Source organism: Prionailurus bengalensis, chromosome E1 (genome assembly GCF_016509475.1).
Source record: "Prionailurus bengalensis isolate Pbe53 chromosome E1, Fcat_Pben_1.1_paternal_pri, whole genome shotgun sequence".
NCBI lineage: Eukaryota > Metazoa > Chordata > Mammalia > Carnivora > Felidae > Prionailurus > Prionailurus bengalensis.
Genome location: NC_057347.1, coordinates 40,350,652 through 40,363,282, shown reverse-complemented (window position 1 = coordinate 40,363,282; position 12,631 = coordinate 40,350,652). Strand labels below are relative to the sequence as shown.

Genomic DNA, 12,631 nt, shown 5'->3' with positions numbered 1-12,631 from the left:
ATCCTGATACTTCTGAGAACCCTTGCATAGGACCCTGGTCTAGATCCCCGCCACCTGCCCCGGCTACAATAAGAGATAGCAAGAATGACTGGAGACGGCACCCTGTGCATTGAGGGGTGTGACTCCCAGGGACTCCAAACTGCTGCCCCAGCAACATCACAAGTGACTGCATATCCTGGGCCTTTCAGTTGCTTGTGCGTAGTCCAGTCCACACGTGTGAAATTCTTGACTGTCGGGGCCTGCCATGCTTCTTCGCGAGAAGCAGTCCTTGTTAGGTACACCTGGGATGTTCGTTCATCGTGATTATAAATAATTGCCTTATTTTTAGGCACATGTCTGTCGTCCCTTCCTGCTTCCAGGGCATCGTGAGAGCAATTCGAGATTACCAGGGTCCCCTGAAGGAGCACGAGGTCACGATCTTTGTCCGAAGAGGTGGCCCCAACTATCAGGAGGGCTTGCGGGTGATGGGAGAAGTCGGTAAGATGGTGACCTTTTCTGTCCCCAGCGCTCTGTGCCGGGTCTTCGGACACTTGCTTCTACTTCCAGTGTGTGCACTCCTCTGATGCAGAGCTCGACCTGAACTTCACAGTGGCTCAGAAAACATTTCCATTCAGCTGTTCATTTAACAAATATTTGCGGAACACCTGCTCTGGGCTGTGTGCCAAGCACTGGGGTTGCAGCTGTACATTTGACCGACAGCAATCCCTCGTGCTGTTAAAAACATTGACAGTAATGTCAGGTGGCGCTAGGTGACATGAAGGCAAACAAAGCTGAGTAAAGGATAGCTTGCATGGGAGGGGACAGGGCCGGTTTTAATGGGGTGATCGGTGAAAGCCCCACCAAAATGGTGACATTTGAGCAGTGACCTGGAGGAGAGGAGAGAGCACTTAGCAGTGTCTGCAGAGAGAAGGCCAAGTTCCAAGGCCCTGAATGGGAGTGTGCTGCTGTGCAGGACCAGCAGGCAGGGCCGAGGGAGCGAGGGCAGGGTGTTGGCAGGTAAGGGTGGGAGGCAGTGGGAGCTATGTGGGACTGGTACAGGTACGGGTGAGCACTTGGCCGTGACCCTGGGCTGGCAGCCTCTGGAAGACTTTGAGGAAGTGGCACAACTTGATTTTGGGTTAGAAGGGTTTTGGCTGCTGGGTGGAGCTCGGGCTCAGGGGCAGGAGGGTGGAGACCACTTGGGCTGTGGGGGGAGAGATGGGGACGATCAGTTAATTGGTAGAACAAGAGAGCAGAGTGCAGACCTCATTGCTAGGAGCACTTATGTGGGGAGCAGGGATTCACATGAAGCGTTGGAGGGGTGACAGATGCGTGCCATGCCCTTTGATTGGAGGGGCAAAATCTTGCCATCTTCCCATTTTTGCAAATCTGGTATCTGTGGCAAATAGGAACCTGCCTCAATCACCTGAAGGGGTGCCAGGTCCTCGTTTTCACCTACAGCTGAGTTCCTGTCATGGGCCCAGCCTTCGGGACAGCATGGTGAATGTTAGTCACGGTCTGGCCATTAAACTCACAGAACATTAAATAAGTAAACACTTACTAAGAGGTTGATCCCTCTCAGTTAGGGATGTGTACAGTGAAGTGGCGGGGGAGACGGAGGAGGAGGTGGCGAGTGACGAGACAGCTCCATACAGAGGACCGAGGGGGGCCGGAGCCCCGAGGAAATGAGCCCAAGGCTCAGGCAGAGGCCAGGCCGGGCGGAAGTTGAGGTCGAGGGATGGGAGGGCCAGGGTCTCGCTGCCCACAGCAGGACGGTGCTTGTGGCTGCACTTCAGGGTGTCGGTAAAGCCAGGTCTTGCTCTTATCGAAGCAGGTGGTCTTTATGAAGATTTGTTTGGTGGTGAAAATCTGACGGTTGGTCTATCCTGGATAATTGGCCTTGTGCCGAAGGCACTAGATGCCAGGCGGGGCCCCTTGCAGAGAAGTGTGGATGTGAACACTTATTTGAAGACTTGAATGGTGGATTCTTTTCTTTCCTCACAGGGAAGACTACTGGGATCCCCATCCATGTCTTTGGGACTGAAACTCACATGACAGCCATTGTGGGCATGGCCCTAGGCCACCGGCCCATCCCCAACCAGCCACCCACAGCGGCCCACACTGCAAACTTCCTCCTTAATGCCAGTGGGAGTACCTCGGTAGGTGCCCCCTCTCCTCTGCCTTAAAACATCTTTGTTACCCTCTCCTACCTCCCTCCCATCCAGGACACAAGTGCCCCTCTTCTGTTCCTAGTCGTCTGTGGGCATTGGAGAAAGATGGGTTGGTTTCTAGATCTCTGCTGGCTTTTTTTCTGCCCAATCAAGGTAGTATAATGGAAAGCCTACCGGGTTTTATTAGTTTAGTTTAGTTTCTTAAGTAAGCTCTTTACCCAACATGGGACTTGAACTCACAACCCCGAGATCAAGAGTCTCATGCTCCACAGACTAAGCCAGCCAGATGCCCCAAGACCAGGGGTTTTTAAATTAGACTGGAGTTCAAATCCTGTTGAGAGAGAGACCTTGGCAGGTGTCTTACCCTCCAGAGCCTCAGTTTGCTTATCTGGGACATAGAACAATACTAATTCCTATCTCAAGAGGGTTGTTGTAGTAGTACTTTTGCAAGCACTTAGTAGAAGATGGTGCTGTACAGGATTCTTATTACCTGATTTCTTTGGGGCCTTAAGGCTCCAAAGCTCAAGGACTAATAGTTCTTTTTCCCAGTTGCTACCTGTGACTCTTATCTTGTCTCCTTGTCCCACCCCAGACTCCAGCCCCCAGTAGGACGGCATCTTTTTCTGAGTCCAGGGCTGATGAGGTGGCACCCGCAAAGAAGGCCAAGCCTGCCATGCCACAAGGTAAGTGGCAGCCAGCGGATTCAGGCACTCCCTGTCTGCCTGTCCTTTCTGGGCCCTGCTGGGGTGGGCCCTGCTGGGGTGCCGGAACATGGTTTGGGCTGTGCTGTAAGAGTGTGCATGGCACATGGGCCAAGTGGACACAAGGACATGAAGAGTTGAACCTTCCTGAGCCTTTCTGTGGGCTCCCCACACTGCACCTGGGTCACCTCGCTCCCCACTGTCTTCCCCTCTGTCCCCTTACTTCCGTGGGGGTGTGTGAGGTGGCAAAGGAGACAGGGTGACAGAAATACCTGGGGGTGGTGGCAAGGCCTCCCAGACTCCACTTCTTTTTTTTCTTTCCTTTTTATTTTTTTTAATGTTTATTTATTTTTGAGAGAGAGAGAGAGAGACAGAACATGAGTGGGGTAGGGGAAGAGAGAGAGAGAGAGGGAAACATAGAATCCAAGGCAGGCTCCAGGCTCTGAGCTGTCAGCACAGAGCCTGACTCAGGGCTCAAACTCATGAACCGGGAGATCATGACCTGAGCCGAAGTTGGTCATTTAACTGACTAAGCCACCCAGGCGCCCCTCCCAGACTCCACTTCTAAGTGGAGAGCAGGAGCCTAGAGCTGGTCCAGCAGAGCAAGGGCCCTCACAGTGGTTCCTGCCCGCCCAACCTCTTGGGGCTCCTACAAAGAGCCCCCTTCCTGTGAGCCCACCGTAAGAGCACACGTCATTTACCAGCCCATCCGCAGTTTGCCTTCTGTGTCTGTCCGTCCTCTGGTTCATCAGATGCAACCCCTGCCACCACCCAGCTCTTACAGCCAGTGTTAATTAATGCAGCCCCTTCCTGGTACAGGAAGTCTGCACTTGAGGCATTTTGGGAAATAGTTACACTGGCTCCAGGCACTCAAGATTGTACACTGTTTCCCCGCAGTCCCCAAACCAGCAGCTTTGTCCACAGAATGACAAGTCCAACCCTACGATAACCTGATCCTCTTACTGGGCTTCATGGGGACAAAACGGGATTGGCATTATAAGGGTGTGATGGGGCCAGCTGTCCCTCCACCAGGCCTGGGGGCTTTGGTGTTCAGCACACCTTCCAAGCCTTCTAGCTCCTCCTGCCCCCTCTCTGCCCCTTTGGCCCTTTGCTCTCTCTTGCTTCTGCTGTGCTGATCAGCACTCTCTCCTCTTCGGTCGGCTTCACTCCTGTCTATTGTGGAATAGACAAGACTTGGTGAGGGCGTCAGCCCTATGAGGCTTGTCCTTGGGATCCTTCCCTTTTCCCACCCTCTCCCTCTAAAGCCTCCAGCTACCAGCAGGTGACTCAGTTGCCTTGGTCATTTTCTTTGACAGATTCAGTCCCAAGTCCAAGATCCCTGCAAGGTAGGATGCCCCTGCCCCGCCCCAGCTCTGTGTGTGGCTTTGTTAGTGGGTTATAGTCTTAACTGTGTGCTTTGTTTCCCCCCCAAGTCCTAGTCCTTGCTCTTCCTCCCCTTCCCACCCCTGCTTAGTCACTCCCACCCCCACTCAGCACTCTCCTGGCCGGCTGTCTCTGGCTCTACACTCAGGACAGGACATGGTGTGGAGCGCAGGAGCAACAGCTGGGCCCAACACCTTGGAGAGTAGGGGTGGCGCCTGCTGAGGAGGGAGGGGAGTCCTGGGAAGGAGGGAGCCATGGACACTGAAGTGGGGTGGAGGGTGGTGGCAGCACAGGCGCACGGAGGGCAGCCTCAGCTCTCCCGATTCCCATCTGGGTCTCATGGTCTCTTTTCCTGCCAAGCCTCACCCCTGCCCGCTGCATCCCTGAGCTCTCAGTGCCAGCCATGGGTTTAGATTTCTCTGGGTTTTTGGGGAAGACAGGCTGGACAAGGGGAGATGTAGAAGCCTGGATGGATGTGCAGTAAATCTGTGGAGGGGATCTGGGTTTGGTCTGGTGAACGAGGTCACTGCTTACGAGGGACATTTTCAGTGCTCACTCACACGTTCACGCAAAGACACATTCACCTGTTGCCTAAAGTGAATGGATTCATTGCTTCAAAGTGTCAGGGCTTCTGCTTCTGCTTGACTTTTTGACTTTCACAGCTATGAGAGATTTTGCTCCAGGGGAGGGGGAAAACATTTCTGATGATGACCTTTGATACCTTGCTAAGGGGAGGGGAAGGGGCACCTAGGCTAGTGTCAGGTATCCCCCTGGAAAGGCCAGGAATGCAAACCTCTGACCATCTGCCTTTAATCCTTCTGGTTCCTGTCTCTGGCGAGATCCTTTATTACCTGAATGACCCAAGCACTGTGCCAAGAGAACAGGGGTCTACTCCAGTTCTGAGAGCTCTTCCACCCAAGGGGTGGGCTTATCTTATTGTTAGTTCCTGAGCCAGACTTCGGAGGGAGAGGAGGACAAATAGTGCAGCCAGCAGGGGCGTCTGGTGGGGGTGTTAGGCCTGCAGCAGGGGTTCTCTGAGGCCCTTGCTGCTGGTTAGCTGAGGATGACAGCCTTCTCTGTGTTCTAATTCTGCGCCTTTCACGCTGGAGGTACAGTTGGGCCTGTAGAGATTCCAGGCTGTGTCCCCTTTCTGTAGTCTTTTGGGTAGACAGATGTGTGTATGTGTGCTTGCTGGCACTCTGACTTGGGTCCGTCTGGGCCCCCCTCCTGCGAGGGTGGGGAGGGGCCAGGCCACCCTGGTTTGTATCTCCCCTCCTCCTTTGCACAATTGAGCTGCACCTTAAATTAGTATATAATCTGGCTCTGATGCTAGATGACAGGATCTCTGTCACTTGTCATCTCCAAGCTTCCGGTTCCTGGGACTGGGAAGTGAGGGTACCGGATTAGGTGGCTTCCTTTGTTCTGTGATCCCGTGTCTTGTGAGAACCCAGATGGGTCTGGTGACAGTAAGTCCCAGGTATTTGGAACAGCAGGAGCCTTGTGCTATGGGAAGCTTACAGCTGGAAGGGAAGAAGCAAGCCTGTGTAGGGATGAGAACCCCACATGCCTTGGGAGAGTGATCTTAAATTTATTAAATCACATCTTGAGCCTGATTAGCAAAGCCCACACTAGACTAGTACACTAGGTTAATTAATACCAGATGGCCACGGAGCTCAGTGCATTGATTTCCCTGGGGGAGCTGAGAACCTCCCTGGGGGGCTACTTTCCTCCAGCAGGACTTGCAGAGAAGGGAGAGTCCGCTCACCTGCCTGCAGGGTGGTGAAGGAGCGTTTCCCTTCAAGGCATGGAAGCATTTCTGAGCCCTTTTCCCCCCCCCCCCCCCCTTCTTTTGCCTCTCCTTTCTGCCCTGTGGGACCAGCCAGAGCATTGTTCTGATCAGGAAAGGGCCAGAGGGAGGAGGGCAGGAGGAACAGCACAGAGAATGTGGGGAGGTGCTGAGAGCCAGTGTGCTTAGGCCAGAACCTCAGGTAGAAATAGTAAGGCCATGGCCAGCCTCTACTTTGGACCTACACTGACCTAGAGTCATGAGGATTCGGATCCTGACCCAAGCTGATTTATGTCTAGCTTTAGAGGTGGTGATTGTTGGGTTATTTAAAATCCTGCAGGTACTAGAATTAGGAGAGCTTAGTTTTTTCTTGGTGACTTTAAAAATAATTTATCAAGCCTTTGTTGGCATATAAGCAAAATGCTGATTATACTCTTTTCCTGTGAAGGTGAGCAGGTCCTGTAGGGATTCTCTGCCTGTGGACCTGTTCTCTGCATGGGAGTCCTTTCTGTGTTCGTTGCTAGCTCTTTACCAGGCAGGCAGGTCCTCTTAGCTCTCTTTGCTCTCTCTGCCCCCTCTTTCCAGAAAAAACAAGGCACCTCTTCCCCAAGTTCTCAGAACCCCATCCTCTTGACGTTGCTCTGCGGTGGTGATGAGCCCCCCTCCCTGGACTGGGCATGGAGGGGTGTGGCAGCCCCTGAGGGCCCCCCGGGGGTGTGTGTTCTGGGTGCACTCGCTGTGTCTTTGCCCACCAGGAAAGAGTGCCACCCTCTTCAGCCGCCACACAAAGGCCATCGTGTGGGGCATGCAGACCCGGGCTGTACAGGGCATGCTGGACTTTGACTACGTCTGCTCCCGAGATGAGCCCTCCGTGGCCGCCATGGTGTACCCTTTCACGTGAGTCCCACCAGGGCGGGAAACTAGAGATGGCTGCCAAGTGGGATTTCCTCATCTCATCCCCCTCACTAAGAGCTGGGGGGAGCCAGCAAGATTATCCGCTTGGCTGGGGAAGCACCTGCCATCCCAGACTGGGGCGATCCATATTCCTGGGGGATCTTTTCCCCAGAGTTTGGAACTCTTTGAGGACAGAGGCCCTGTCTTTCCACCTTCTAGATGAAGCTCCTCCCTTGGCTCCGCCCTCCCCAGCCCCGACAGTTTGGGGCTGTTCTGACCCCTCCTCCTTCTCTCTCACAGCGGGGACCACAAGCAGAAGTTTTACTGGGGTCACAAGGAGATCCTGATCCCTGTCTTCAAGAACATGGCTGATGCCATGAAGAAGCACCCAGAAGTAGACGTGCTGATCAACTTTGCCTCTCTCCGCTCAGCCTATGACAGTACCATCGAGACCATGAACTACTCACAGGTAGATCACTGGGTCCTGGGGTAGGGAAGCAGGGAAAGCCCTTGAGTGGTGTCAGCCAGCACCGCCACCTGGGCTAAAGGGCTTGGCACTCGGGACTGGCTGGCGATCGAAAGTGGTTGGATACACTTGATCTTCGGAAGGTAGGGTTAGGGAGGTAGGGTGGTAACTGAGGGCGGGCAAGCCAGACAGGGCTGCGTACCTGGGCTAACAAAGAGTCCGTTCGGGATCATCTACCTCTGCCAGAACCTCCCTGTGCTGCTAGGACTGGCTCTAAGAATAGAATCAAAAGCAATTTCTTATGAAGTCATTACATATTTATTACAAAGAAAACTTAAATACTGTTAAATAAAAAGAAGAACATAAATGCTTCAGTTAAGTAAGTCCTATTTCTCAGAAACACGGTTGCCAACGTTTGAGTGTATCCTTATCGGTACCTTTCTCTGGATTTGAACAGGTGGAATAATACTGCATGTAACTATTTTGTAATCCATTGTTTTCAGTTACTTTTTCTACATCAATAAATATTTATTGGCAACATCGGTTTTGCTTTTTCAGGTCTTATGGTGAGCATCTTAGATGAACATTTGCATATATCCTTAATCATTTCCCCAGCACAAATGTCTAAACCAGTCAGACTGTTGCATCAGAATGTACAGATTTGAAAGCCTTTGTTTGATCCATCCTGCCCAGGTGCCCTCCGGAAAAATTGTATGGACATAATCTCCATCACTAGTCCAAGAATGCCTGCTTCCCTGTACCCTGGCCAACACTTGAATGTTTGCGTTATAAAAACACATATTTGACCTGTGATAGCCATTCTACTTAACTTGTGTATCTTTGATCATTAACTAAGATGAACTTTCAAAAACATTTATTGACCATTTATATTTTATGAGTTGCTCTCCCTTCCTTTTTTTCTGTTGAGGTATTTGTCATTTTTGTTACTGATTTGTACGAGCCTTTATATTTTTTTTTTACACTTTTTTAACATTTATTTTTGAGAGAGAGAGACAGAGCGCAAGCGGGGAGGGGCAGAGAGAGAGGGAGACACAGAATCTGAAGCAGGCTCCAAGTTCTGAGCTGTCAGCACAGAGCCCGATGCAGGGCTTGAACTCACGAACTGTGAGATGGTGACCTGCCAAAGTCAGATGTTCAACTTACTGAGCCACCCAGGTCCCTCTGTACGAGCCTTTATAGATTAAGATATTGATTCTTCTGTTCAAAATTATTGTCTGATCCCAGACTGGCCTAGTTCAGCTTATGATTGGAGAATGTAAACTTTTGTTCCCATCTCAGTGAAACAAAAACAAAAACACACCTGCTGAAAATGAGTTGTTTTTTTATTCTTGAGCAAAGGTTAACAGACTATAGCCTAAGGGTCAAACTTAGCTCTCTGTTTTTATAAATAAACTTTTATCGGAACACAGCCATATTCATTCATATACATGTTGTCCATGAGTGCCTTCGTGCTACACAGGCAAAGTTTAGTAGTTACTGCAGAGACCATATGACCGACAAAGCCAGAAAAAGTTTGCTGGCCCTGAGAGCCAGATAGAGATGGTTCTTGATCTTTCCTGCCCAACCCTCCTCCCCACCCCCCCACCCCTACCCCTTCTGGCTTTCTCCCCCAGCCCAGTCTCTGGTCTGTGTGTGGAAGCAGCTCGTGTCCCGTGCTGGCCCTGGGACATAGAGTCGGAGACTCAGAGAGTACAGTGGAGAAAGCTGTAGAGACTTGCTTTATGAGCAGGCATCAGGACAGGTGGGGGGACAGGTGGGTCTGAGTCTTGAGGGTTTTTGGATGGGAGAGAATGTAGCCACTTTGATGGTCATGGGTTTTCAGAAACATTTGTTCCTGCTCAGGTTACTGAGTTACCGTGGTGTTAACCAATGGAGATTGGTTTCGGGCATCTATGCCCCTCGCCTCTCCTTTTGGAAGAGGATTGGAGTGATAAGGCTGGAACAGAGGTCTATGGGAGGAAGGGGTGCATACTGTTAGCCTGGAAGGAGGCATGGAAGGTTGGTCCTGTATAGGTTGCTGCCTCGTTGCTTCATCTGAGGCACAGAGTTAACAGGAAGGGACTGTTCTTTAGATCCGGACCATTGCCATCATAGCTGAAGGCATCCCTGAGGCCCTCACAAGGAAGCTGATCAAGAAGGCAGACCAGAAGGGAGTGACCATCATTGGACCTGCCACTGTGAGTGTCCTTTTCCAGAAACCCTTTTCTTTCTTTCTTTCTTTCTTTCTTTCTTTCTTTCTTTCTTTCTTTCTTTCTTTCTTTCTTTTTTTTTTTAATGTTTATTTATTTTTGAGAGAGAGACAGCGTGTGCGTGGGGGAGGAGCAGGGAGAGAGGGAGACCCGGAATCTGAAGCAGGCTCCAGGCTCCCAGCTGTCAGCACAGAGCCCGACTCGGGGCTCGAACTCAGGAACTGTGAGACCATGACCTGAGCCAAAGTCAGATACTTAACTGACTAGGCCACTCAGTTGCCCCAAGCCTTTTAAGTTCAAGGCTATCTTATAAAGTTCTGGGCCCACAGAAAACTAAGTTGTTGACTCTTCTGTTTCCCTGTTAGGTTGAAAAGATTCAGAGAGTACCTATTGAAAGTGCATATCTACTTTAATGGGCCATATCTACTCTCTGCAGGCCATGTCACTTTTATAGTTTTAAGGGGCTAACTGGGAGATTTTCTCTGTCCACCTCCATACAACCATAGCATAATCTTTATTACTTTAATTGTAAACCAAAGGAAAATCTACCTAGGGGTTTTATTTGCCCAAAGGTCTTCAACATAGAAAGAAACTGCTCTGTGACTATTTTGTTGTTGTTTTTACTTAGTGGTTGAGTTAAAATTTTGTCCGAAGCTAAGATCTTTTAGTTTAGCAAGGGGCCTTTCATCTCAGAGGCAAGGGTGATTTTGAGCAGAGGCATACACCTGTGTTTCACACTTTAATGGGTGCTGTCACCCTTTTAGAGCCAAGGTGACTTAACCCTGAGTATACATATCTGAACGTGCAGTAGTAGTGAGCCGTGTTTTACAAGTAAGGTTCTCTTTTTTTCCGCATAATGTCGCTCGCGGGAGAGATGAGATTCTTAAGCCAGAAACTCAGTGTGTAGGTGTTAACTCTCTTGGAACATTTTCTCCCCGTCCTGACCAGAGGGGGTTGAGCAGGTAGTATTGGGCTTTGGGATTCTCCTGAGCTCTGTGGGGAGCTTACCTTTCCTCCCTGACTGCTGTTTCTGCCCTTGCAGGTTGGAGGCATCAAGCCTGGGTGCTTTAAGATTGGGAATACAGGTGGGATGCTGGACAACATCCTGGCCTCCAAGCTGTACCGCCCTGGCAGTGTGGCCTACGTCTCACGTTCCGGGGGCATGTCCAACGAGCTCAACAATATCATCTCTCGGACCACTGATGGCGTCTATGAGGGTGTGGCCATTGGCGGGGACAGGTGATCAGCTGGGCCAAGGCGGGCCTCTTACACTTGGGAGGGGCAGGCTGGGAGAGGGGAGCGGGATCCTCCAATCTCTGCTTGCTACCACTGAGTTAAGTCCATAAAACGGGCCATCTCTACCCTGCCTCAGGTCTGACATGGGCATAATATCAGAAGAAAACAGGAAAAGGTGTTTTTCAAAGGTATTTGGGCTTTGGGGGTAATTCTGTGCGCTGTCTCTGTGTTGTGGCCATAGGGAGGCAGCAGAGTGCAGGGGTTGGCAGGACCAATTCTGAAATCAGACCATGGGGTTCGAGTCCCAGTTTCTCTGTTTACCAGGGAGGCGTTCTGGACAGGTCCCTTACCTTCCCTGGAGCTCTAGCATCCTTACAGATCACGTGGGCAAAACAATAACACCCACCTCATGGAGTCGTGGGGAGGATTTAGTGAGGTGTTTCTAGAAGGTAGCCTGGCACTTAGCAAGTACTCAGCAGGTGTTAACTGTAGTTGGTAATAGTGAAAGGAAGAACTGTTTCTTTACTCTCTACCATGACCACACTCACATTTCTGGCTACCAAATGTTGGGATTTTTCTCCCCCATACCAAGCAGTTCTCCAGTTCTCCTCAGATACCAGCTGGGTGTTCTACAGTTCATTTCAGTTTTGACAGTATCTACTTGGAGTCAGCACCAGATCCCACAGGTGAAGGGCCCAGTCCCACAAGACTGCCCCCACTTCAGATGCCAATCATGAGTCTGGGCTTCCGGTACTCCTGAGCGACTGGCTATACACTGGGGGTCCCTGCGCCCCACTTCTTGGGTTGGTAATTTGCTAGAATGGATTGTAGAACCCAGGAACAATCAGATAAAAGAAACGCATAGGGCAAATTATAGGGGGCAGTGCATGGAGCTTCTATGTCCTTTCTGGGCATGCCACCCTCCCAGCACCTTGGTGTATTCCCCAACCCACAAGCTTTCCAAACCCCTTTCTTTAGGGATTTTTATGGAGACTTCATCATGTAGGTGTGATTATTAATTCAATCTCTAACCCTTCTCCCTTCCCCATAGAGTGGTGAGTAGGGCTGAAAATTCTAGGACTCTGATCATGTCTTGGTCTTCTAAAAAATTTTTTTTAATGTTTATTCATTTTTGAGAGAGATAGAATGGGCAAGGGGGAGAGAGAGAGAGAGAGAGAGAGAGAGAATCTGAAGCAGGCTGCAGGCTCTAAGCTGTCAGCATGGAGCCTGATGTGGGGCTCAAACCCACGAACCATGAGATCATGACGCTTAAGCGACTAAGCCACCTAGGCGCCCCATGACTTCAAGGTCTTCTAGAGACCAGCCCCCACCCAGGAACTATGCAGGCATCCACCAAGTTGCCTTGTGAGAACAAGACACTCCTGTCACCCGGGAAATTCCAACAGACTCAGGAGCTCTCTGTAGCACCCCTGTCACTCAGAAGATTACAAGGGTTTTAGGAGCTCTGCATCAAGAACTGGGGCCAGAGACCCAGTAGATATTTCTTATTTCACAAATACCATACTCATTGTTTTTGTCGGTGGAACAGTAATAGTAATTAGTAGGGTCATCAATAGGGTACTATTTTGGAGTAATGCCTAGTACTTAATACCATAACATGCGTTAGCCATTGCTTTTTTTTTTTTTTTTAATGTTTATTTTATTTTTGAGAGAGTATGAGTGAGGGAGGGACAGAGAGAGAGGGAGACAGAGAATCCCAAGCAGGCTTCACGCTGTCAATGCAGAACCCGACCTGGGGCTCGAACTCAATGAACCTGTGAGATCATGATCTGAGCCAAGATACA

General features: G+C 50.5%; 1 protein-coding gene across 1 annotated transcript in view; it reads left to right on the top strand.

The window, feature by feature from the left end:
- The window catches only part of ACLY (ATP citrate lyase), a 44,901-nt gene that overhangs the window by 14,965 nt on the left and 17,305 nt on the right, over window positions 1-12,631 (top strand). The window contains 8 exon segments of the mRNA XM_043584472.1: window positions 360-477; window positions 1,984-2,138; window positions 2,743-2,833; window positions 4,168-4,197; window positions 6,776-6,917; window positions 7,215-7,383; window positions 9,474-9,578; window positions 10,633-10,829. Of these exon segments, the coding sequence (XP_043440407.1) occupies window positions 360-477; window positions 1,984-2,138; window positions 2,743-2,833; window positions 4,168-4,197; window positions 6,776-6,917; window positions 7,215-7,383; window positions 9,474-9,578; window positions 10,633-10,829 (1,007 nt within the window).